We start from the raw sequence: 26,907 nt of genomic DNA, 5'->3' as shown, positions 1-26,907 counted from the left end.
TTTTTTGTTTTATTTTTTTTAAAATATTGACACAATTCTCCTCCTTATACAGCTGTTCTGATTTGGGTTTGATTTCGCTTTTTATGCAGTATTAAAAGCGCATGGACCACACTCATTTATGGGTGGTACAGCTGTATGATCCCTGCTAGCTGTGATAATCTGAATCTAGTTTGTTTTGATTCAGACTAATCCATAGTTTTTCTCCTTTCTTCAAAATTTACAGAAGATACAGACGTAAAGAATAGCGTGCAGGAAGTGAACAGGACCAGAAGGAGCTTATACAACTTTTTTTTTATGCCAAAAACATTTTTAACTGTGTTTCATTTTGATAGAAAAGTACACGTTCTTCTAGACATCTGTTTGCCTTTCTCTAACCATATGGAGCCAAACATTAAAAGCAAATTTTCTGTGACAAAAGGTCAGTCAAATTTTTTCCTCACTTGCTTAGTAGAGGAAGTTTTTAACGATTTGAAATACAGTAAATCTAAATCAAAGATATAGCTTTGTCAGAAATAATAAACCTTTAAGATAAACCTTATTTTCTCTGGAAAGGACACGTGATTGTTTTAATGCTTCTGCGGTCTTCTCTTATGGAAATTTTTAGAAATTGATGGTTGCCTGGAAACAAGTGATCATGATCCAGTTTTTAAATATGAACTAGCAGAAGAGAAAGTGTGCATACCTCTGAAATACAGATAACTACTGTGAATTATAAAGAAGTTTGTTTCTCAAAATTGAAAACAATCCTGAAAAATTAGAAGAAAATAGGTGTTAAAAATTGGTATCTGGGGGTTGTTCAGGAATATAGTACTATATGCCAAAAAGATGTGCATATCAGCAATTGGTAGAAGAGAGGGGTGCATATTAGAGACGTGACCATGCTATATAATTACATACATAAATAAAGGCTAAAGAATTGTATGTATTATCAAAGAAAAATAACCGCACATCATGATGGTTTACGTGTTCCTAATTGGGGCATGATAGAACTGACGGTAAACTTCTCAATTTAAGAGAAGGCTGGTGTTTTAGTGCTGAATCTAGACAATGTCAGACTAGATACAAAACTTCACACAAATAACAGTTGGTTGGTAAGATAGGAAATTGAAAGAGAAGATGGATTATTTAAATTGGTAACCTAAATTATAGTCTGGCTCCCTCCCAATTTAAGCCATTAATGATCCACATTAAGCCTATAATTTAGGTGAAAGGTTTTTGGCCCCCTTTTGGATAGGCGATTAGGTGAGAATATCGCCACTGTTATTTCTAGACAAAATAATCTGTATGTTTCTTCTGTTTCTTTCCTTTTTCTGTTAACCTTCTTGTTTCAATTAGTGCCAGTCAAAATTCATATTTTTAGCACTGAGTAACAGAACATAAGTTCAAATATGAACAAAATGTTGGAGGTGGAAAAGACAAATATTCAAATGCTCAAATCTCCTTGAATTCTGCGTACCTAAAAATGTCAAGGTCAGTGCGTAACCTCACTTAGAAGGTATTTGACAGACAGAAGGATCAGAGTCTGCTCCAGAAAGGTCCTGAAGGTTGCAACCAGCGCTCCTTGGCAATTGAGTTGTATCCAGCCTCTTGTAAGGTTAGAGCTAGCCCTCTGGAAAAACACTTTTCTTCCAGGGTGGCATGCATCACTGTTGATATACTGATGCCTCAACAAAGACAGCTGTCCAGAAATGCAGACTCCAGGAAGAGCCAAAATACTAGGAAGTAGGAACAGAGAGTTTTCCTCCATATACAGGATATTTTTCATGTATGTTCTCTGTTGTATATTTTTAATCAAACTTGATTTTGTTGCGAACATATAAATGCTACTTTGAGCTTACATTCGTCAATCCTTTTCTTCCACTTTCCGTCCCTTTGAATAATAAAAGCCTGTATTCTAACTTTTCTCTTTACATATATAGATGACAATGAAAGTTTCAAAAGGATAGGTGAAGGCAGAAAAAGATTACTTAAGTTGCCTTGTACTGGAGTACTGGGAGATGTCAAGTGACGATCCAGATAACTGGATATTGTTTTTAATTTGAGAAATAACATTTTAATTTCTTCTTGGATTGTATATTCTGTGTTCTAGAGAATCTGTGCAAGCCTGTCGTTGAATTGGTTTCTAAAAATAAGTACCACTTCCAGTTTTCCTTCTCGGAAGTCCTTAGCAACAGTGGAATATATTTGAATTTGATGGGGGCGCATGTGTATGTGTTCGAATTGTTTAACCTAATGAGATTAGTAAGACCGTTGCTTACCATGAAACTTTAAAACACTGCTTCCTATTTTGGCCTTCTTGAGAGCCATGCTAAATCATCTCTTTGCCCTTGGATGCTGACAGTCATTCTGGATCCGCAGAACTCTCTGCGTAATGCCTAATCCAGAGGGATAACGCAGGAGGCATCTGGGTTTGATTATGACCATGGGCTGCCACTAGCACACATGATATTCAGAAGCAGAACTCTTGTTTTTCGTTATGATAAATCATTCTCAGCTTTGTGCTCAGAATCGTAAAATCTTCCATGCTGCTTCAGTCTCCCCCCCCTCTTTAGAGGGGGAGAGAGTTTCATGTGATGGGCATGCCAAGAAAAACTGTATGTTGCTGAGATAGTCCAAAAGGTACAGAAATCTGTTAAATTCTTAGTGCTTGGTCAACAACTATTTGTGGACCTTTCTTTAACAACAGCCAAGCTGTGGATATGCTTGTACAAAAGATCATTGTGTGGTGCGTTCATTTGAGTGGATGTGGTTACTGGACAAATGTTTGTTTAAAATAATCATAAAACTGACTAATTTCTACTGCTGCATACTTTTGTCAGAGATGCACCATAACAATATTAAACTGAATTCAAAAAGCACCATTTCTCCTTATTGAATATATATTTTAGATTATAGTCCTGTTTAAAATCCTTTAGAGAAATTTGATTTATAGTTTGACTATTTAAACACTTATTAGGATGGTGGCTCCTTGGATCAAGTACTGAAAAAGGCTGGAAGAATTCCAGAGCAGATATTGGGCAAAGTTAGCATCGCGGTAAGTTTGTTGCTCTCAAAGGCTGGAAAAGGGGGTGGGGGGTACTTGTGTGTCTTAGCATGGTAATGCCAGATTCAGGTAACAACCACTTTGGAATTGAAAGATGTGGGATAGATAGATATTACTGGATTTTTAAATATGTTGCTTTCTTTTTAAAAAATGTCCCTGTGTCATTATTTGGTAGCTCAGAGCATTGGAATGAGTAACATGCATTCCATTGTGTTTGCTTTGTTTTTCTGCTTTTGTGTCAGCTGGTGCTTCTGGATAAGAACAGAATAAACAAAATCATATCTTCTAATTTAAAAAAAAAAAAAAGTGAATGTTACCCTTTACATATCTGTTGCGCAACAGGTTGTGGGCACAAAATTTCCGGTGATGATTAGATTGTTGTTGTTTTGGTTTTATAAATGTGAGCTAGAGGTAAAAGTTGAAACAGAATCTTGATTTACAATTACTACGTCTTGGGATTTCTGTTCCTTGTTGTACCATTCAGAGTTGCATCTGGAAATTCTTGCACAGAAGAAACACTGTTATCTCTGCTTCACAAACTGAAACTTTTTATTTTATTTATCTAGGTAATAAAAGGACTTACGTATCTGAGAGAAAAGCATAAGATAATGCATAGAGGTGAGATAACACTTTATAATATAACTTTTCTTTCATATTATTTTTATTCAGTATTCAAAAACTTTTTCCTTTTGTTGTTTGTGCTTCGATGTGATTTTGATTTGGTTATTTTATGTAGTATAAGGCAGACATTTTCTTTATCAAAATCTCTTATTATGGCCATGAAGTACCTTAACTTCAGCTACCTTCCTCCAGTTTACGTGAGCTTGTCACCCGCACTTAAACCCAATATCCTCTTATGAGGTGCACACACAACTTCTATGTGTGTTTGAACTGGCTTGCTGCCAGGGTGACTTGTCTGATTGGGAGTGTGTGTTAGAGCTGGGGCTAACCTGAGACCAGAAATACTCGCTTCGCAGTGAAGGTAGTCATATGTTAAAGGAGCTGAGTGATGCAACCTATATTTCTTCTTAAATAACAGATGAATTACCTTGCAGTTTCTGGGAGAGAAGAATACTTTTTCAACACAAAAAATGATGCGATATACTTCTAGGTAAACATGGGCAGGTGCGGAAACAGAGGCTGCAGTTTTATAGACTGTGCTGTGCTCTAAAGATGCTCTTGTCCATTTCTACCTGCAGCAACACTTAGATGCAGTTAACCTTTGCCTAGTGTAGCTGCCGTGAGGACTTACCATGTGTAGCATGTTTGTGGGCAGCATCATGTTTGAAATATCATGAGTTGAAATGAGGCAGTTTGTGTATGGAAGGAAGCTCTTTGTGTAGTTTCTGTTTCCATAGTCAATTACGAGAGAAAGAAAAGTAGAAATCGGTCACAGTAAGATACCTATGGGTATTTTTTTGTAACTACATAACTGATCTCTTTCTTCACAAAGAAGAGACTATACTAAAAAAGCTCTGTCAAGCTGTATCGTGACTTCACTACAACTACTCTTTTTGGTAGCCTCAGGTCTATTGAGCGTAATTAACCAAAAAAAAAAAAAATCTTTGAAGAGATTTGCAATCAAAACCTTTGACTTGAAATTAGTTCAAGTAATTCAGTATTCATTGTCACCATTAAGACTTGTGTAGTTTTAAAATAAGGTCAGCACTCTTACCATCTGTGTCATATTCACGTGCTATTTTTCGACATCTAACATACAGAATTGAGTCTCTTATACCTAAAGGCTTTTAAAAACATTGATTTTTGTAAACTTATGTAAAATGGATTTGTCATTTCTATGATCAATCTGCTGAGGTCTTCAGACTTTACTGTAAAAGAAATGCTGTGTGTTATTTTCAGCACCTCTTACTGTTGTCCTCTTCTAAATCCAGCTATTTCATTAATCTGTTGCATGTTCTGTAAAAACAAAAACGAGACTCAATATGGTAAAGTAATGAATTCAGTCATTCCTGACATCAGTGTAAACTGATGACTAGAGTTGGAGCATTTCATATTTTTGTTTGAATGGCACTATTCGTTGCAGTGATCGTGCAATATGTATAAACTATGCCAACTGTTCAGCGATTCTTGTACCATATGAGATCAATCTTCAGATCATAAAAATATGTTCATCGCTTCATACACATCTGAGTTTACATTTGTTAGCCAGACCATAAAAAGAGGAATTAGCAATCCCAGTTCGTCCAAACCATTGTAGGATCAGCTTACGTGTCAAATACTGTTTCTTGTACGTTACTGTTTTTTTTTTTTTTTAAAGGATCAAATATAGCTGTCTCCTAGGATAAAGGAGGCTAGAGGGAGGTGGACTTTATAAAGATTTCTAATGGTAGCTGTCTCTGTTCAGAGCATAAGGAAGACTCCTGGGAAAGAGATCATCTTATTTTAGGACATACTGGAAGGAGGACTGTTTGTTGTATTTTTGTAGTTCTCGGTTCACCTACCGTGCTGGTCTGTTAGTTTGATTGCTTGGGGATTCTGAGGTTGCTCTTACTCAGCTGTCTGCTGAGTGTCTGTAGGTTTGTTTATTTTTATTTTATTTCATGATCTGTAAATCTGACAAATACAAAACAAAGCTGTTCTGATCTTGTTTGAGCGCAGTTTAGCCTCACAGTAGTGGCTACATCAGAAATTATTTAAGTATGTGGATAAATGCAAGTCCCTCTTTTACATTGGTTCTGAAGTTACTAGATTGAATGTGCCCCATACTGTAAAATTCTGTGTAAGTTGCTTGACTTTGAGCTGAGTTTTGGTGCTGTGTGCTCTGATGGGGTCAGGAATGCATGATCTTGTGCACTTTTTTACAGAAAAGCTCATTGTTGTGTCTGATGGAATGGGGCCTAACTGACACTTTGAAAGTTAATCATAACTTGTGTTAATATTGCAAGCCTCTAAGTGGAGATAAGAGAAAAATCAATTGAAATAATGTCTACATCTCTTTACGTATGGATCCAAACTTGCTGGCTCTCCTATGTTCCCTACTGTCCACCAGTCTGACTGTTTTACACGTTCTCCTTTTCCACCTTATTTGTAGAGCCCATAAATAAGCTGAGGCACTAATCTGATCTGTTACAGCTTATCTGCCTAGTTGAGGAGGGCCCTGGTTCAGCTTTTCATGCGTCAGGCTGATGAGCAAGGTACTGTCCCACAGTGTGACGTTCTCTTTGGAGTTGGTTGATGCTCAGCTGTATACTGGCCGCACTGTTGTGCGGTACCCACTGAATAAGGAGAGAAAGGCATCTGAAAAAATGCCATACACTAAAAATACGTATTTCTGACCCTTCATGGGCTCAAATTGTGTCAGTAGGATTTAGTGCTCTCGGAACATGCTTAGATGACGTATTTCTGAACGTTAAACGTGGATTTGAAATGCAAGAATATGTTGTAAGTGTACTGACTTTCCTGCTATTTGTCTTAGATGCTTAGCCTTTTTTGTTAAAACATAGAAATTTCATAGGTTACCATTCTATTTTTTTCTAAGACTTTTTAAAATTTTGTGTATTAAGAGCTCCTGGAGTCATTTGGTTCTGGATTAAGGCTGCTACCTAGCAAAGCCAAACTTCATCAAACTAAAAGCCAGGTCTGCCGTATAGGAGTAGCAATACGTTAAATGGGGAAAACCCTTCTTGTGCAGATGAAGACTTTTCTTGGAAAGTTATGCTTTTCCAGTGTGCCTCTTTCTGGAACCCTGGTTGAAATAAATAGTACCAGTAAAAGCGTGTTTCTGCTGGTATAACTGGGTCTGCACTATCTTGGTAACGCAGCTGCAATAATTAGAGATTTTTGTCTTAGTTCCCTTAATCCATACAGTTTACCCTTAGTGCTTGTAGTACTGCACTGACCTGATGTTACTAACATCTGACCTGTACTGTTTGTTCTCACTCATCGCATCCCCAGGGGAAAAATATGTGCAACTGGTGTTCTCGCTTTAGTAGGGCTCTTTGTGTTGTGGTGAGAGTCTTAAAATAAGACTCTTCACATAGCAACAGAAGGCCAAAAAATGCATCTTCTTTTTCTGTCTAAAGATAGCAAGGTTTGTGATAACTCCTGTTTGCAGTGATGAACTCATTTTATCACTGCATTTTGTTATCTGTATCTGACACTGCAGTACCTGCAGAAGCTTGTAATATTGACCTGGCCACTGAGCTTACCACAGAAAGAGGTGGATGATACTGTAAAGCATGTTTTAACACTAAGATGCAAAATGTGAGCTTGTATCTTAGATAGGAGAGACCTATTTCACAGTGAAATAGCTGTATCGCCTATCCAGCAAATGAGTGTTGAGGCTTTTATTTTTCTCTTAATGGAATATAAGATTATGAAATGCAACTTCAGGGTGGGACAAAAGCTTTTGTGTATGAGATCCCTACTTTGAAACTCATAGAAACCAAAACATAATTGGGTATCTTGACTAGTCTCTCCTAGTAATGTATATTTTATAAATCAAATGTTCGCGTTCTGATTTTTGTTGTTCTGCATATAAATCTGACTGGAAAAAATAATTTAGTCTACTTCAGGTGGTCATGAATGTCATGTAATGCCTTTTGTCCAGCTCTTACTGCTCCCTGCAGCAGAATAAAACAGAAAAAAACCATAAAAACAGAAATAGAAACATAAAACATAAAACAAAAACATAAAACAAAAAAACCAAAAAACCAAAAAAAAACCCCAAAAAACAAAAACAGAAAACAGAATAAAACCATAAATGACTCTTTTTTTATTTTCACACTTCTAATCATTAGGAATATATATATATTTCTCTTTCAGGCATGCTAATGAGTATATGCAGAAAAGCTAAGGAGACGACCTATTTTTCTTGGGCTATGCAACATCATCAAAGTACTATTTTAAAATAAGAATTGGGTACTTTGAGTGGTGAAGGTCCATGTGTTGGTGTGATTGATGGCAGTTGAGGATGGTTAGTGCAACGGACATGTCAGCATTATTACTGGACAGTAAAACAAAGGATTTTTGTAACGTTACCGTAGGGGGAAAATTCACAAGAGCATCTCACAGCGTAAGGATTTTATGTTAACAGCTCTTCTGTAATGCTTTGGAGAAACTAGCACGCAGCATCCCGGGTGCAAGAGACTGCTATTACATAAACAATGCTAACCTGGAAGAAGGGAATAAAAAGTGAGTTGGCTCACTTGGCAGTGACACGTTTGTCTGGATTGATCCAAAAGTAGTGAGAATCATGAACTGAAAAAGAGAAAAACACTCGCTCACTCACTCTTGAGACACGGTAGCTGCTCAACAGGAGGTTCAGCTTAAACTCCTTACACGCACAGATGTGTCCCGAACTAACTGTGACCTCTGAGGAGAAGTATTGGAACGTTGTTACAGACGGCCCAAGGAAGAAGTTGTTAGTGGTTATTAAGGAAGGAGCGGAAAACACGGTCTCTCTATTTTATAGAGAGTTAGCTCATGTGGACTGCTATGCCTTGTTTTGTTTATCGCTGAAAAAAACATGATAGAAACTGCAAAACTTCTGAAAGACAAATTGATGGGATACAAAGCATGCGCAGGAAAGCGGAGGAGGAGGACCATAACTATTGTAAATGTTTTCATAATAGCTCCTATTCTGTTAAATAAAGGTATCTGTAACCGTGAATGGTACAGAAAATACCTCTTTGGGTGCGTTCCTGTTTACCTTTGTGGCTAGTACCAGAGGGCGCCAAAAAGCAAGGAAAGAAATTTTTTGTAACTACTTAACAAAGTATATTGTTAAGGATATTAAGAAACACAGATATTTTCCTGTCTCCCTCCCCTGCCCCAATGAATAAAAACCCTATAAACTAATGAGAATATAATCTTGGTTGCTTTCAATCAGTCTGGGATGTAATTCTCTGGCAGTTCTCAGAGCGCATAGCAAGTGCTTTGTGAGACTCCTGAACTCTGGTTGCAGCCAGCAGCTGCAGGGTAGGAGACGGAGCGCAACAGGGATCTCGTCAATGGGCCGTTCTAGTAAGCTAGTTCCTAGATCGTTCTTGTGAGATCCTGCCTTGGGAAATTGCTCAAAATATGAATCATAATGGAAAAAGCTCTTGGGAAACTGCTGCTTATGGTTTTGAAGTATGTTGACCCTAGTTTGTTTGCTGCATCGCCATTTGTAACTTTTTAATCTTAATGCGCTTAAGATTAATCTTAATCTAAATCTCTATTACTCCTTTGTCTGCCAGTTCTGGGCTGTTTCCCCATATACTCAGAAGGCCACTCCTACAGTTGAGAGCTTGAGGCAAATATGGGCAAAGTTTGTTACTTTTAGTTATCCGAACAACACTAACGTGCAAAGCAAAAACAAAAAAAAAACCAACAATGTGCTGCAAGACAAATATGTTCTCGTATGTCTGGCTACTCAGTGACTTTCATACAAAAAGTTACTTGCCTGATGGTGCCATGGTAATATCCAGGGACTCCATTATTTCAGGTTACTTTTGTGCCTGTGACAGGGAGCAGGGCTTAGGCATACCTCCTGCAGAGGTTATGTGGCATCCTGTAAGTCCTGATGATACTTTGTGTTAACTAGCTCCCTTTTTAGGGTCACGTATCCATCCCTCTGGAGGACTGGCTAAGGGCTTTCTCTTAGAAAGGCAATGGCTCTGTTTCTGGGTTGTCTGGAGTGACGTATGAAACGTTCTTTCATTTTAAGATTTAAATACGTTGCTTCTGTAGCATGCTTGGTTTTTGTTTCTGGATTTCTCCCTTTCTTGCAAGTTGCGATGTACACTTTGAAGGACGCTTTGATGCTCCTATTCCATTTGGCAAAACAGATCTCTTTGGTTTCCAGAGAAACTGCTTAAGTGCTCAGACGCTTTGGAGTTAAAATAGCATAGCTTGCTACATTTAGAGGAGCAAAGAGACAGCAGCCTTCCAAACATCACACTCTCATGACATTGGGAGCTTTGAGAGGAAAATCAAAATGCTGAAGGAATGGTAGGCTTTTGTATAAAACTCCAGTGAGTAGTCATGGTTTGCTGTGATATAGTGAGAAAGTTATGGTATGTGATTATATGCTAGAGAAACACTGAAGGTAAAAGTTAAGTCTTGGAAAGACCGTGTGGATTCCAGAACACCTGAAACGCTTATAATGAGAATGTTGTTTGGTTCCCTGACAAGGGAATGCTAATGTTATATTTTGCTGTCTAATGATGAACACGAACTGTTCGTGGCCTGTAGAGAGGAAGATAAGTGTATTTTTGTCTATGTTCTGCAATGAACTAGTAGATGTGCAGATGTGAACAGTATAAATATGGCCTTTAAAATCGGTCCAGGCTCTGCAGTACTTAACAAATATTTTGTAAACATTGTTTCTTCTACCTTGCTCTTAAACAGAGCTTTAGGTGAAGATTCCTGGGTAGCTATGGATCTCTAACTTCTGCTGCCTGCTTCACTGCACTGACCAATATCTGTTTTTTTTCTTTCTGATGGGAGTCTTAAACTTGTATGTTAAGCTCAGATTGGATTCTTCCTTTACGCTGTGAACGGTACTTCTGGTGAGATATCTACAAGTAGTCAAAGTTTCCAAAAAGGAGGCAGAATATGCGGAAGGTGTGGCTGTCAGCCCAGAAGGACACCAAAGCATCTCTCTGCTGAGGTCCTGTGCTTCTGTGTGAGCTCCCTGCCCTGAGTTAACCAGTGCGTAGTGGTCTCGTTCCTGCCTGATAAACAGCTCCGTGGCATGCTCAGGGCAGGGCAGGAGGTGGACAGCTGACATAGTTTCCTCCTAATTTCCAGTCCCACAGATCCCCGTTCACCTTCTACATGGAGATCTTTTTCTGGTGATGAGGAGTCACGTTAGTATCACCTTTCCGGTGACATCCTGTTGATGTCACAAAATAGATTCAGTTCCTCAGTCACTAAAATGAAGTATACCTGGAACGTATTTTATGTATTTTAAAGTGAAAATGATGAAAAAGGCTATAGATTGTAGCCCTCTGGATCAACTCTTAAGTAACAGCAGTCTAAAATGAAATTGTGGTTTCAAGTCTATGCTTATTTGTCTACCTTGAGCTAAAGTAACCAGTTTCCTGAAAGCTACTTTAGGCTTTGCCTCATCTGTCCATTTGTAGCTATTTCCCTGGCCTTTTAAAATCTCTATACGTTCTAACTGCTTACTTAAGGCATGGCAGGTCTCGTGTTTTAGCTAATTAAAGCTAAATGCTCTAATGAAGGTATCACTTCTCCCCCACCGTGATTCGATTGCACTGATTTGATTGAGGTTAACTAGACTAACAAATTATATCAATATGGTCCACAGTGGTCAGAAGTCCCCTGTTGAATGGGAGTTCTGATGGGCTGTGCTGATCTTTCTGCAAAACCCATTTAGAGAGCTCATGTTATTATTAATCTGTGGTATTACTTTGCAAATGTGAGCTGTTGTTTAGTTAGCTTGAGAATGCGTTGGTAATGACAAGAGAAGCAGTAAGTTGTAGTAAAAAAAATTTTAATAGCATCTCAGAAAAACTACAAAGTTGTTCTCAGAATCTCTGCATTCATAAATAGCTGGTATTAGTTGCCTAGCTACCGGTGACCCTCGTTAAGATTCCATTTAGAGTAAGTGCTGAATTTAAAAATCACGGAGAGGTTTTATCACAGGTAAACAGTCTCCAAGTATTTTAAGTGCAGCATTTCAATAGTAGGATAATTATTTTTTTTGGCGCTTTCTTGTTTTTAAAAGTAAACAAATTCTCTAGGAATTGTTTTGCTACAGGATTATTTATGCATACATGTACACAGTTTCAGTTATGGATGATGGTGTGGCTGCCTTAAGTTATTGACCTTTGTGAAATAAATATGTAGGGCCCCTTTATTAACTATTTTAAGGAAAAAAAAAATTAAATAGGAGTGAAGTTTAAAAGTACACGTCAGCGTATTTCAAATGTTAGAGGTTGTAGATGCCCAAACCAAACATTTGAAAGCAGGTGAAATTCAGTCTTAAAACTAACAGCCTCTTTCCACCTGCATTTTGAGAAGTTTCTCTTCATTTGGATATGTAGAAAGAGAGCCCATGAAATGGAGCTGGGTAGGGAACCAAATCTCGAGTCTTCCCGGAGAAGGTCTAGGAATTGTTATAGCTAAAGGAGAAGAGAGAGAGACACATGGTAATTTTCACCTTTCATATTACTTTCATTGTCAAATTTTCCATTTTGTAGACTGTAAATATAAATCATCCATTCATTTTTTTCCAGATGTTAAACCATCTAACATTTTGGTAAACTCTAGAGGTGAAATCAAGCTTTGTGATTTTGGTGTCAGTGGACAACTGATAGATTCTATGGCAAACTCGTTTGTTGGCACGCGCTCCTACATGTCTGTAAGTACAGATTTTATAGCTTTTGAGTTTACTATACGTTATGGTATAGTTATCAAGACTCCAGTGATCAAACACGAAACAAACTTGCTATTGCTGTTGTTATTCATCGTTTCTACTTCAGCACTTTTTGCACTCCAGAAATATTCCAGCATGATGTCAAATTAGGGTGGTGGCGGTGGGAACTGTTGCAAGAAAAGCCAAGCAACTTGGCATATGTTATAACATTGCAGAAGAGAGGCAGTTACATCTACATTACACTAACCAATTGGATTTTGCATTTGGGTTTTGTATACATGTCTCCAAAAAAACCCAGCATTTATAGCTGGGTTCTCCTTAGGTCTTTTTCTCTTTCCACTCCAGCATTGCTGCAGTCACTCGTGTAGGCAAGCTGCTGCCTCATCAGTGGTTCTGTTGTGACTGCGCTTGGGGATGCAAACCTGCTACAGTGAACAGGGGAAAGCATGGGAGTGGCTGGTGTCGGCAAGGCCATGGTAGCTAGTTTGAGATTTACTGAGTGTTCTGTATTCCTGTATGTGAGGAGTACTTTGACACTTCCTTTTCAGGGGAACTCTTTGTTATGTGAAAGTCACAGTTAATAGAAATACAGATCTCTGCACAATGAACTGATAAGAGCATTAGAAGAATCTATTAACTCATCGGAGTATTCAGAGATTTGTCTGTTGGATTGAAACTGTGTGGGCTTGAACTTAAAGTGAAAAGCCTAATGCAGCCTCTGCTCAGCATGAGAGCTGCTGTGCACATCAAAGATGCAGTCGTCTTTTTTTGCCATTTAATATTGGTAACATACTTGAACTAAAACTATGACTTAGGTATCCACGTATGTTTTGGGACTGTTGCTACTTAGAAAAAATTTCACAGCTCCGTGTCTTCTAGGCCCCTGGCATACAACTCTTTCCTTTTTCTGTTTGGTAGAAGGGATTAGAGCAAAGTGCTGACTACCTTCCGTTCCATCAATTTATTGCTTCTACCAGACTGAGACTTAGCCTTATTTGCAGTGACCGTATGCTGGAAATCAAACAGCGATGGTCATTTATTTATTCTTTTTTGATGGTGTCTAAAGTACCTTTTCATTTAGTGTCTCCCTTAGCAAACTTTACCGATCATAGCTGGAGCATTGTTATAGACCAGACAACATCATACTCTGCCATGTGAATGTCTGTACAATCAGTGACACTTAATTGAAGGTATTTTCTAGCATTTAGCTGCAACTTTTGTACTAGTACTGTTTTTCTGCTATTTCACATTCACTCACTTTTAATTGTAATTCATGTTTTATGAAAATCTACTGGATTTCTTCTTTTTTGCCCAGCAATCCATTGTTCATCAATTGTGTAGTTTATCCAAACTGTTTTGGAACTAGCTCAGATGGGATACTGGAGAAGGCTCAAGTATGACCTTTGTAAATGTTACAAAATTAAACTAACAAAATAATCAGCACCCTTTATAGCAGAGTGAAGAGATTTTGCAGTAGCACTTTGTGCTGACAGTCTATAAATTTCTCATTTCATACATTTTTTTTTTTTTCAAAATGGGCAGGAACCTGTACAATTTTTAAAACCAAGCTCACATTTTACAAAGTTTAAAAAAAACAGGGTGGGGAGAAGGGAGGGAAAAGGAGGAAGGAATGACAGAAAAGCATAATGAACATTGGCCTTGGATCTGTTTGTACTATGACTTCTCAAAGAAAGTGTGGGTTAATATATTAAAAACTACGGAAAGCATCTTCAGCATTTAATATAGTACTGATAGAGTAATTGCAAAAACTAAGCAAAAGATCAAGACTAATCAGGTATTTCAGTTCTCTGGACAGAAATAGAAGATGAGTATACTGTGTAAATCTGAGGATCTTCAGAGCAATGTAATCGGGATATACAGATACGGTTTTAATCATGATTTAACTGGCAAAAAATCATATTAGTATCTATCTGGGGTCCAAGTCTCTTAAAACTAACAAAGAATATAGATTTTAGCTGAGCCTGTTGTCTTACTTGCATAAGTAAGACATGTGTATATAATCTGTCCTGAATTTGTTTAACTTACTTTCTTTTGTCCCTTTCTTTTTGGTCTTTTCTAAGCTTAAGCCTTTTCATTTGTCGGCCCATAACATGCAAGTGGCTGTTAAGCTGGGCAAAACGTGTCTATCTTCCTACAGTATATAAATTTCTCAAATGCCTCCTTCAGAAAAATTCTGTGCGTTTCATAATACTTTTTCATGCGACTTGTATTGTATTATTATCACTTCAGTGGATTATAGAGCTTAACAGTTTACTTAAAAATTATTTGAATATGGATCTAAAACTGAAGCCATGCCTGTATATAATAGCCCTTGCATAAATGCATTCTGCTCTAGGGAACTGTCTGAATGGTATCAGCCTAGAAGTGTCACAAACCACAAGGTTATTGCACAGAGTCACTTTTGGACTTCTAAAGGATCATTATAGCCACCTTCACTGAGTCTCAAAAAAAAAAAAAAATGCTTCTCTGGGAAAGAGATGAATCTTTTGTTGGATCTTTGGCTACCCATGCTAGTTCTGCTTGCTTATTCTTTTATTATCATTTCCCTATCAATAGTTACAACATTTAGATACTAGATTAAAAAAAGTAAAATAGCAACATAATAGCATCCTCTTGGGGGGGGGAAGCAAGCCTCAAAACTTATTTGCAGTGGCTATTTGAAGTGCTCGTGGAAATTCTAGAACTTCAGATGAGAGATGTAAAGAAAAAGATAAATAAGTCATTGACTGGAACATGTCATATTAACAAGTTTGAGTTTTATCTTTCACTCTCCCCAGTGAGAGTTCTCTATTGCTGAATGTGACTTCTTTTTTTTTTTTTTAACAGTACTTTACTGTGTCATTTCTTTCCCCCCGCCCCTTTTTTTTTTTTGTAGCCGGAAAGACTACAGGGAACTCATTATTCAGTGCAGTCAGATATTTGGAGTATGGGATTGTCACTGGTAGAAATGGCTATTGGCAGATACCCGATTCCTCCTCCGGACTCTAAGGAGCTCGAGTTAATGTTTGGCTGCCCAGTAGAGGGAGATTCTCCAGTCACTGAGACCTCACCCCGGCAAAGAACACCTGGTCGACCAGTGAGCTGTAAGTTGCAACGTGAGAGGCAAATAAAACTAGAAAAATAAAGCTGGTATAAGCCTTGTTGAGCCTCATTCAGTAGCTTTGCCTCTGCACCACTGAGGCATCTCTGCAGTGTCTAAAAGACATTTGAAACTAAGCTGAGGTTTCCAGAGGTAAGATATAAAATCTGTTAGATTTTTTCCTGATCCACCCCTCTGTCAGCATAGAGTTGTTACTTACCTGGGGTTGACTTGCATAGTCTGGCTTTAAACTCTCAAAAAATCGGGATTGCTTCAGGCACCTAGCTCAGTCTCACTATGAGGAGGTGTATTGAGCTTGAAAATCCTCCAGAGGCCAGAGTTCCTTTTGCTGATAACAGAGCTGTTGGTGAGCACCATTAAGGTATATTATGTTAGTGTGATTACTCTCCTTAAGATGCAATGCTTATTAAAATATGACAGGAAGATTTTCAGTAAAGCTAATGGTTTGGATCAGACTTGAAAGAATAGCCTTTCCTGGCATGAAAGCAGCGCTCTGTTGCTGTTCCACTTCTTTCCGATGAATCTGCTACTGGCTGTCCAGCAAATCCACCTGATAAGAAACAAGTATATGACTGTTAGCTTCTTAGGGCACCCATAGCAGTGGAGGAGAGTAACATTGTGTGTTTTCATGTACTTTCTTTTTAGCCTATGGACCAGACAGCAGACCCCCAATGGCAATCTTTGAACTTCTTGATTACATTGTCAATGAGGTAACCAACTATTTGCACTTATACTAATTCACTTCTAAACTTCTAAAGCAGCCCAGAATTTATTTGAGGGGGAGTGGGGTTAGTGTTACGATAAGCCACGTCTTCTGATCTTTTAGTACTGCAGCGCAAGAGACGCATCCTTGATATGAGTGTGTTGATTTGATGTTTAAATTATTCCTGGGAAAATTGTAGTTCATTCCCTTGCATCCTTTTATGGGTCCTTTTAGGTTTACGACTTTTCCACCCTGGATTGTGCAACCTGGTAGAATTAGCAAAAACTGTTCTGTTCTTTCTTTATTAATGATGTTGTTCATAAGACTAACTACTGTATCTTCCAAATAACTAAGCTACAAGGCTAATTAGTGGATATTTGCATTTTAGAGTTGGCAAGTCTGTTTTCAGTATTTCCACAAGTGCCACTGAAGCTTGGATGACTCCAATGCTTCTGTCCCCAGGTGCCCCCCCCCCCCCCCCCCAAGTATTATCATATTAGTTGTCATTTAAAAGCTGGAGAAAATAATGATTCCAGATGAATAAATTATTGAAAGGTATGTCTAATATACTTAACTAAAAATCATAGCTGGTATGTAGTTCTCTTAAAAAGACTAATTTTTACCTGTTCTTCATGCTACTGTACATAAACTGAATTTGTTTATCAGTATATCTGCGCTCTTCAACATAAAAAATCTGTTTTGTATGTTATGTGACAATTTAATGTGGCAGCACTCATTCTTGGAATAGCATTAGCTTTGGATTACTTAAGACAGTACGGTCTTGATCTTGTAGTGACTCTGAGGTCAGTTTAAACTGAAATGCAGTAGCTGAGAATTTGGTGAAATTACCTTCTGCCACCTATGCTATAGAACAAGTAATCTCTGACATCAGCTGCTATATCCATGGAGAACAAAATAATATGCAGGTTTCTATAATGTCTCTTTTTATAAGAACTTTTTCTGAATTTAGAACCTGAACAAACTAATTTCCTGGGTCAGAATATTTAGATTAAAAGGATTATGGAACTAATGACAGGGAGGACATCATCCCTTCCCCAAGAGGAGATTAGCAGTGAAGAGACTGCATACCACAAAGCTAACTGTTGTAGGCTGCTCTATGCCTTCTTTAAAGACAGCTCTGTGAGAGGGTGTTGACCCCCTTCAGGTACAATTTCTAATACTGTAGATGTAGCAGCTTTTTTTATAGCAGCAGTTTGTTGCAGGGAGTTTAGTCTAAGTACTCCTCCTCATGGAAGACAATGTGAGCATACCTTTCTATATGCTTGATCATAGTTTTGCATAGCAACTCATTCTTACTTGTGGTAGCAGTTAAGAGCCCGAAAGATGCAACAAGATCCAGTAGTATTGAGCGCTGTAGAAACGCTATCCTAAAAGCATTTACAATCTAAGATAAGGCATTCTAGGCACCATACAGACAAATAAGTGAGTAAAAGGAACTGAGAGCTGTAGTCAGGCTGGCAGGTGATGGGTACAATTTACCACTGCTTACTAGTAGTCAGGAGTGTTTGGTAATGATTACAGCAAAATAATTTAAAGGAGTAATTTGAAGAATAATGCTAGGGACAGCCCCACTTAGGAAACTGATCTGCCAGACTACAGTCTCCCTCAGAGCAGAAACACAGTGAATCTCACTTGTCCGAGCAGTGGTAAGCACTGTTTCTGTTTTTAATTACTGGGTTACACAGACAGCTGTTTTGGTTAGATTACACAGTGCCTGGAATTGCCAGCACATCGCTTGAGTCCCCAGTGAGTTTTGCTTGTCTGCGAGCTCAGAGTTGCAAACGGAAGTTTTTGTCCTGCACACAGGCACATCCGGACATCAGTTGTGGACAAAAGTTGTCCTTAAGTGTTTCGGTGGCGAGCATCTCTTTCTGTGAAGAAAGAATGGGGGGAGGGACCCCACCAGATCTCTGAGCCAGTTATTACTGATACACCTAAAAATCCAGCAGCTGTGAAAGTAATAACCAAAATTAGCCATTAGTAAAACTCAGCACCCTTACTCTTATAAAACATGTGACAGTGCATCCTTTTTTCAAGGCAGACTTCAGTTTTCATGCCTATGATATTTGTTTGGGAGCTCAGCTTTGAAAGAAGGCATGGGTAGTGTTAGGGTGGCATTAGTCAACTTTACAGCTTTACCCAAAGACAAGCAATGATTGGTAGATCCCCAGGTAGGTTGTGTAGCATCATGTATGTATTCTGCTTTAGATGACTCTTGATTTTTTTTTTGTTTTTTTTTTTTTTGTTTTGTTTTCAGCCCCCTCCAAAACTGCCCAATGGTGTCTTTGGTTCCGAATTTCAAGATTTTGTTAACAAATGGTGAGTATTTTCTCTACTGCTGAATTCTGAAGGGACGCGTTTGGGGGTCAGCCGTGCTAGCTAGCTTGCTGTGGCAGTAACTTGAAAAGCAGGGACTCGGATTGCTTTGTAGGCCATGGCAAATGTGAAGTAATTTTAGTTAGCTCAGTCCTCCTTCTCCACCTGTTAATGCATCTAAAGCTCATTTTGCAGGCACCAGCTTGACAGCACATGCTTGCAAAGAACCTCAAAGCTGAGAGATGTTCCCCTTTTAAAATACGATCTCTGCTTTTAGATGTAACTATGAGCAAATGCATCTCAGATGAATACTTTTTCAATCACAAAGAAGCCGCAGTACTTAAATGGATTCTGGTCATGCAAAGCAAGGATCATACTTACTGTCAGGCAGGGGTAACCTTTCAAAGCATTATTCTGCAGGAGACATTCCAAATGGTGCAGAAGTCTTGCAGGATCCAGATACGTGTGTGTGTGGTGTGGTGTGTGTTTTTTCTCTCCAATGCTTCACTAAACAAACATCTCTATTGCATTCTTCCATCTGCGTATACTTACTTTACATTCTTCCAATTGCACCTCAGTGATACAGAACGTGAACGCTTCCGCTGTCCCTGGATAGCGTTAAAACCTAAACTGCGCTGAACCTGTATATTCAGTGCTAGGGAGGTAGTTAATTACATATGTGTAGCTTGTAATAAGTAAAATAACTTTTTAACATGCATTTACTGTTTCCAAAAGAAAAGAAACAGTAACACAACAGACCTAGTTGATACTAAGCTTGAAAAGACTTCCGTAAAAGAAACTTGAGGGATACAATGGTTCACATTGAGTTTTGGTTTAAACAGGAATTTGATCTCTCTAGCTCCGTTCTAAACACTCACTCACTTCTACCCCCATTGAACAATATCAGGATTTCATACCTAAAACTTCATTTGTGGATACCACAGAAGGGAACTGCTTACGAACTTGGATCTGTGTTTCACAGGTGCTATGTTACTTAATGCTTTTATCTGGAGCGCTGCCTTCTCTGGGACCAAATAACATACTAAGATGATCTAACATTACTCTTTCAGTTTAAGCAAGTTATACCTTAGTATCATTTAACTTTTTCTGTTTTCTTAGTTTAATTAAAAATCCTGCTGAGAGGGCAGATCTGAAGCAACTGATGGTAAGTGAAAGTTCTTAACTCAAATGAAGAAAACTACTTGCATGCAGGTTGGGTTTCTCAGCTGACCTGAGCGAGGAAATTGAGACAGCAAAGATTAGGATGGGAGTGTGTGGCCTAGGGTGTAGTTCACGGCCCCCAGTATGAAGAGTTCAAGCAGTTTGAAGGGGGCTGCTCCTCTGATCAGAGGCCCATGGGGCTAAGACTTTCACACACCCTTAGAACAGTGACAATAAAGGAGCCCAGAAGAAGAGGAAGGGCAAAGGGAAGAGCCATGTCCAGTTTCCCACTGGTGCAGTAATCCCCAGTGGCCCTGTTAAAGCAGCCGCACAGTTGTTTGGCAGCAATCTAGGGATACACAGTGATAGGACTAAGTACTTATCTGGTGTTGTTTGCAGTCTACTATTTGATAATTACAGTGAGTATATGACCCAACACACTAAATTGATTACCGGAAGAATGATCTCATTTAGTTCAGTTTAGTAGTCAGTAATACAGTATTATAGATTTTTTTTTTTTTTAAGAGGAGGAGAGAACTGAACTCCATGCTGTACAGAGCGGTTAAGTCAATCTTTTTCTTTTTAATCAACTTCTTTTGGGAAGAGCAAAATGTGCTACTCCCCCACCCCCCTTCCCTCCTCCATCAACTTCATCTTACAAAATCTGTTAAAATACTAGGCAGCTCAGACTAATCTTGCATTTTTTTTTCCTGTGTGAGTTGATCTTATTGGTTTCTGTGGCTCTTTTCATGGCCTTAAGGTAGATGTGAGGACTTCTACTGCAGAAAATTAGGCTTTTCCCTGCCCTGATTATTAATTTACAGCAGGGTTCAAAATGCAATCAGATTATTTCTCTCTCAGAAGAACCCTATTGTGTGTGAAAGCACAGGCATACATTTTGCAAAGTACTATCTTAAGTATCTGAGTCACATCCTCATTGCATACTGTGGTGTAAGAATTCTGTAATAGGCATTATGTAGGAGTTGTTCCTCTGGAATATTTTGCAACATGTACATTTCATATGCTGGCTACTGAAAAAATCTTGCAGAAAAAGATCTACTGGTCAGTTCAAGATAGGTATATTATTTGTCAAACAACATAGTTTACTGAAGGCAAATGAGATTATGATAATTAGTAAATTAACTGAGTAACATGAATTATGTTGTCCTGGGTGTTTGATTAATAACATTCTCTTCCTCTGCTTAGATTCATGCTTTTATTAAGAGATCTGAAGCGGAGGAGGTGGATTTTGCAGGATGGCTCTGTTCAACCATAGGCCTTAACCAACCAAGTACACCCACGCATGCTGCTGGAGTCTGAATATGGAAGAGCAAGTCTTGTACTGTACACCTGTTAAGAACAATGCTATTTCGGTCCTATTTCCTAAGCTTGTACCTGTTCAAACATGTATTTCATCTCTTAAGGAAGAATGTCTTTATAGCATGTGCCAAACTGTTTTAAAATTTGTCATAAACTAATTGGTATTGTATTGGGTTACATTCATTTGTTTACTGACCACAATGTGAAACGTTTAAGTTACAGTGCTTGCTGATTTTAAGTGATTATGGATATTCTTTCTTAAAGAAAACGTCACTGGTGGTACTGGGCTGGTACCCCAGTTTGTTTGAACTTTATCAAGATTCTCTGCAAGTTGTTGGTACTTCAATCATGCTTACCTAATCTCCCAGGCAAAAAGGGTTAGAGACCCTTGAAAACTGTGTCTGTCAAGCATGCTTTTGCTGCTGCCAAACTGTATCTGAAAGTTAGGCCTAATGGTTCTAATTTTGCTGTTGTTTAGCAATCTCTTTCCACATAAAGGAGGCAAGAGCTCTGTATTTTCAGAATATACGGAGTAATATTCTAATTGTAGACTTGTTCATATTTCTATATTTATTTTTAAAATGTATCATCATACTTGGGATTGTTTAGTGATGTATGTCTTTCTAATTGCTTTTTAAAAGTTAGTTCTTTAAAGTGTCCCACAGAATTGAGACAAAGATCCAGGCAGTTTACTTCCTTTTAACCTAAAAATTCATGAAAACTGTGTCTAGTGTCTAAAGTGAATTAAGATCCTCTATTGTTTTATTCTCTCAAATGTTTAGCAATGGATTCTCTTAATAAATATATTATCAAGTACCTTTGAAGATTTTTTTTTAACTCAAAATCAAATTAGATCAAGTCAACTAAGGCCTTGATACTAAATCATTACTATATTACATACTCTTTTTCTGTATATTTTTGCAGTAAGCACATTCATTTTCATAAACATGCAGTATCATCAGTTCCTGGAAATGCTGTTTTGCACTATGTCTGTTATGTAGGTTTATACAAATCCTTATTCATCAAGTACGATAACCACAAGCTACCCTTTATTTGTTGTCCTTTGGAGGTAGAAACTGAATGTGTTTCCCTGCGCTATTAAAGCCTAACTTACTGGATGAACAAAAAGTTTCTCATTGCAAAGCCAAGATAGAAAGTGACAGATCTTGTATTTATTGGCTTTTTACAGAAAAATGTTATAGGTAAAGCGTTGAAGACACTTTCGGGAGAATCTTGCGGGCTCTGGATGCTCCGTTCATTGCTGTAACCTGCTATGGTGGGGGCAGGCATTTTCCTAGAGCAAACCAGCATTCTAGCACAAAGCTCCCCGAAAGGGGGCAGGAATACTGCGATCCAACCTGCAGTGGGGAGGCCCACCTGCATGCAGTGGTGGTACTACACTGTAACTGCTTTGGTGTTGTGAGGTTTTTTGCTTTTTGTTCCCCCTCCCCCCCCCCCCCCACTATCATCGTTTCTCTTGGCTGGCTTCAGCATCTGCCAACTACACAGCCACAGGCTGAAAGCTATTGCTGTAAAATGCAACAGGGGGAGAGGTTTGGTACAGCTGCATGTCCTTAGCAAAAAGTCTTGTTCTCTCAATGTATACTGAGCAATGCCATAAAAAGCTGAGCTCCTTGAAAGGCTACTTCAGACAAGGGTTAGATCATTCTTTCCAAACAGCATCCAAATAATTTTAGCTATGAACCTATCTCCCACTTAGCCAGCAGCATCAAGTATCAGAGAGAAGGTGGCTGGGGCAGCCTTTAACCAACCCACCCATCAACTGTAGGAGGTTATTTATTTACCTTTCTGAGGCTGTCTTTCATGTTGTCCTCATTTCAATGTTGCCATTGGTACTAGTAACAAGGCTACACTCAGTCTAATTTAAAATATGTCCTGAGCTTTAAATGTAAATTACACACACTAACATGCTAAAATACTGTGTAGTACTTTTTGCTGTATGGTAAAAGAAAATGTGCAGTATGTGAACAGCAAGTTTTTAGATGTGAAATCTCATTTTACTTACGTTTGTTCCACATACAGCAATAACTTCAATACTGCAAGCACAGTAATCTGTAGTAGGACAACAGGAAAAGTACTTTATTGGCATATGCAAGCTAGTTTGCCAGAACATGTCTATTTGACTCCGAAAGCAACCAATGGACTTTTCCCACAAAAGGTAACAGGAAGAAAGGAGATATAGAGTGTATCTGTGGAAAAACTGCACTGTCACATGCGGGAGACAGACAACATTTTTCAAAGGTCTGAATTCTCCTTTGTAGATGAAACCCCACAGTGATTATATTCCAGAATGCCATTTCCCCAGCAGCAAAAGAAAGGAAGGCAAGCAGTCCTCTTTTAAGACACAGACACAAGGAGCAGAGTGCACTGCCACAAGCATACTGAACACTCTAACAAGCAAAAAAAAGGAGAGATTATCAACTGAGACCCTTACAAAAACAACTGTTCACACACAGACTTTCAAAGAAAATTATTTTGACACTCCAGCTATACTTTCTGCTCAGATGTTTTGTTGTTCCCTTGTGAGTCTTGGGAAGGCTTTGCTGAGCATTTTATACTGAAGGTCTTTCTTCATAAAGACATCCACCCTCCTCCAAAGGTAATTAGTCTTTAGTACAGGATGAAGCTGTATTTACATTCTAACATTTAGTTTCTATAGCTACAAGCCAAATAAGAGCCAAATAATAAACAGGCTCTCCGCAATCAGTAGCAGGAATTTATTAGAAGTTGAATCACGTAGTTTGACCACACATAGGACACTGGATGCTTTTCCAAGCTCTTTTCCTGCTCTTAAAGGCAAACTTCAGAAACATACTTAATTTTCTCTAAGCTACTAAAGCCAAACTGAGATAGCAACAGCACCTTTATACACTAGTTGTATGGTGAACAACCCTGGATATATCGCTGAACGTTTTCTTAGTAAGACAGCTTGACAAAATGGCTAAGTTAGCATACTACTTTTATTGTTTGTTTTTAATCAGCTTAACACAGTTTGGTTTTCTGTGCTTCCAAACAATTCTTTTAAGAATTGATAAAATAAACAGCTGCACTACATGGTTGTCTGCATTCCACTAGGAGAAAGAACATATTGTCTATCAGTAAGAGCAGCACTGACTTGTTACTGTACCATTAAAGAACTTGTGGAAGGGACTTCACTTTTCCATCTTTAAGTTATTAAATCCCTTATATTCCTCCTTGAAGATAACTTGAAAGTAGAAGACAGACTTACATTGACCTATGGAGTTACTGTGAGGGAAAAAGAAAAAAACTGATGTAAGAACATTAGTTGCTTATTACAAGTAATGTTGTGAACTAATTCTTACCATACAATTTGGGGACAAGTAAAAGGCTACTTGGTTACTCCTCTGAAAGAGCAAGAAGTAGAAAATACTTCACTATTATAGTCAGACTGACTACTTAAGAACAGCACCAGTGGGTACAGAGAGAGGCTACCTTGCTATTGTGCTCAAAAATTAAGCTGACAGAGCCTATAGTGCAATAGCTGCTTCTCCCAAATGCACCTACATCTCTATCACATTTATAGGGAACATACATAAGTTTAGTTTTCCATATAACTGAGAATACACTATCTGAAAGCATGAAAACAATCTTGGTCAAATCTCTTCTCACTGCCTATCTTAAAATTCCCAGTTTATGCAAGTGAGGTTATGCATGTAATCATTGGTTCAGCAATCAGTCACTGAGGCCTAGTTTTAATTTTCAGCAACAGGAAATAAGAACAGACAAGTTATTGCTTTTAGTGCATGTCAAATTAGTCTGACTTGATTAACAGCTTTTCTGATCTACACATAAAGATGTAGTAAGCTACACATTAGGTTTTAAATGCAAAAAAAGATTGTGCTACATATTTGTACAGCAAGTTTTCATTCTTTTAACATGTCAATCAAGATCTGCCAAGCTTGTGACATTCATGTCTTCAAGTGTAACTTCCCTAGATCCCTCCAAAAGTCTTGCATGTCTTACAGTTCATATACAGCACAAAATGAAAATCTGTTGGCAAATTTTATATGAATGAAGAAGAAATTCCTGAGTCTGTATTAAAAATCAAGATCACCGCCTCCAATTATTTTTCTCTTTCAAGAATCTGATTCTTCCTCCTCTTCCTCCTCTTCCTCTTCATGATTTTGAAGACTTAGGTGTAATTCAGTTTGATTGATAGCAGCCTCGTTGTCCATCTGCCCAAGAGTCTGTTACAATAAGAATGTTTAACTTGCCAGTTATCAAAAACAGCAGCAACACTGAGTGCTTCTCAAATCACTGTTAAAACTGAACAGTTACAGTAGTCTTTTAGAGACTTTGGTACGAAAACTGTTGACTACAAGAGCCCAAAGTGATGAGCATCAGTTCTCCATGGAAGAGTTTCAACTAATTCAGCCTGATCATACAATTAGCATAAAGTGCAGCTAATACTTGTATTTCCTTCCCCTACAATCAGTTGGCTAAAACTGCATGTCATATTTAAGCGTATTAGACACAATGCTTAAGAAACTACTTATAAAGTGCGGATTAAAATTATATGAAATATATAGCAAAGACAAAGCAGGTATTCCCTAGGTCTCCCGGGAACAACATGCTACTGTCAAGAAGGGAAACAAAGGTGAAATCCCTTTGGGTTAGGCTTAAGTTGAAACAGAAGACAGCAACAAACTGGACAGATTTTGTAGCTGAACCTTTCAATTAATGAGAAGCATAAACAAATTTAACCTAAGAACTATAAATGAAAACCATCCATATAAACTCCTAAAGCTACTCGAATAAATAAATCAATAAAACGTTCCTTTCTCTGTCATTCATGCTGCTATATAGCATTACAGGTTAAAACGAGTCCCCTTCTTGTCAACAGGCAAGGGCTTTCCTTACTTTTTGAGTCTCCTCTGCAATTGCTGAGGAAGAGACTGTGACATTCTCCTCTCTGGACCTAATCATAGACTGCAGTGCCAGCTCTTCCACCTGGAAACAAAACGAAAAAAATCTCTGCAGTAATTACTTCTCAGACTCTTATCAAACAGAAATTAAGTATTTTTGAATAACCGATGACAGTAACAGCAAAGCTTTTAGAAGCAGTTTGCACATGCTTCAGCCCAGGCCAGGGTAGGGATGCCGGTCCCCACAGCAGCCAGGGCCGCGCTCCTGACACAGGCCAAGGACAGGGCCACAGGCGCGGGGCTGCATGAACCTGCCCGAGGCGGAGAAATTCCCCCCAACCCGCGACAGGTAAGAACTGCTCTCCTGCACCAGGAGACCACAGGGAACAAGTCAAAGCGCTCGAGGCCGCTGTCACGCAGCAGATAACCAGTGTTTCACAAGTCGGGGCGGGGGGGGGGGGGGCATTTCCGATGCCCGTTAAAAAAATTAAAAGAAAAAAAAACCCCAAACCCCATAAAAACAGCAACCCAGGGTCGGTCCCGGCCTCCGCTGCCCGCTCGTTCCCGCCGATGGCGTTACCGCCTCCGGCCGCCCCGGGCGGCCGCCGAGGGGCCCGGACCGCGTCCCGCGCGGCGCCTCCCTCCCCCGGAGCGGGCCGGGCGCGGCGGCGGCGGCGGCGAGCGCCGACCTTGAGGCGGGTGAGCTGGTCGTGCAGCGCCGCCTTCACCCGCAGCAGCGTCTCCTCCTCCTTGCGCAGCTCCTGCAGGCGGCTCAGCATCCTCCTCCTCCTCCGCGGGGCCCGCCGCCAGCCGCCCCGGCCCCCTGGCGGTGGCAACGGCCTCGGCGCCCGCCCCGGCCCCGGCCCCGGCCCCGGCCGCCGCGGCCTCCCCTCAGGCGCGGAGCGCTGCGCCGCGACACCGCCCGGCCGGCCGCCCACGTGACCCCGCGGGCGGGAAGGGGGACGT

General features: G+C 39.2%; 2 protein-coding genes across 3 annotated transcripts in view; one reads left to right on the top strand and one right to left on the bottom strand.

The window, feature by feature from the left end:
• Positions 1–21,850, top strand: part of MAP2K1 (mitogen-activated protein kinase kinase 1) — a 40,043-nt gene extending 18,193 nt beyond the window's left edge. For both annotated transcript variants that reach the window (XM_068958953.1, XM_068958955.1), the window contains 8 exons: positions 2,957–3,034; positions 3,610–3,661; positions 12,253–12,377; positions 15,289–15,496; positions 16,159–16,223; positions 18,495–18,556; positions 19,673–19,718; positions 20,921–21,850. In XM_068958953.1, coding sequence (XP_068815054.1) covers positions 2,957–3,034; positions 3,610–3,661; positions 12,253–12,377; positions 15,289–15,496; positions 16,159–16,223; positions 18,495–18,556; positions 19,673–19,718; positions 20,921–21,034 — 750 coding nt within the window. In that variant the 3' untranslated portion in view covers positions 21,035–21,850. The remainder of the gene's footprint in view (positions 1–2,956; positions 3,035–3,609; positions 3,662–12,252; positions 12,378–15,288; positions 15,497–16,158; positions 16,224–18,494; positions 18,557–19,672; positions 19,719–20,920) is intronic.
• A 1,865-nt stretch (positions 21,851–23,715) lies between these two features.
• On the bottom strand, positions 23,716–26,811 carry SNAPC5 (small nuclear RNA activating complex polypeptide 5). The gene is made up of 3 exons (XM_068958956.1): positions 26,631–26,811; positions 25,937–26,026; positions 23,716–25,263 (listed from the first exon to the last, which is right to left on the bottom strand). The coding sequence occupies exons 1-3, from the start codon at positions 26,718–26,720 to the stop codon at positions 25,153–25,155; spliced, it is 291 nt and encodes a 96-aa protein (XP_068815057.1). The 5' UTR covers positions 26,721–26,811; the 3' UTR covers positions 23,716–25,152.
• Between the last annotated feature and the right edge of the window lie 96 nt (positions 26,812–26,907).

This window comes from Struthio camelus, chromosome 12, assembly GCF_040807025.1.
Source record: "Struthio camelus isolate bStrCam1 chromosome 12, bStrCam1.hap1, whole genome shotgun sequence".
Lineage (NCBI taxonomy): Eukaryota > Metazoa > Chordata > Aves > Struthioniformes > Struthionidae > Struthio > Struthio camelus.
This window is presented reverse-complemented; position numbering and strand designations above follow the sequence as displayed.

Bases quoted from the DNA above. Each gene is read 5' to 3' on its own strand.
- SNAPC5 (XM_068958956.1), bottom strand. From the start codon at position 26,720: ATGCTGAGCCGCCTGCAGGAGCTGCGCAAGGAGGAGGAGACGCTGCTG. The intron at 26,027-26,630 runs GTCGGCGCTCGC...TTTTGTTTCCAG, and splicing joins ACCAGCTCACCCGCCTCAAG to GTGGAAGAGCTGGCACTGCA. The intron at 25,264-25,936 runs GTAAGGAAAGCC...TTATTGTAACAG, and splicing joins TTGCAGAGGAGACTCAAAAA to ACTCTTGGGCAGATGGACAA.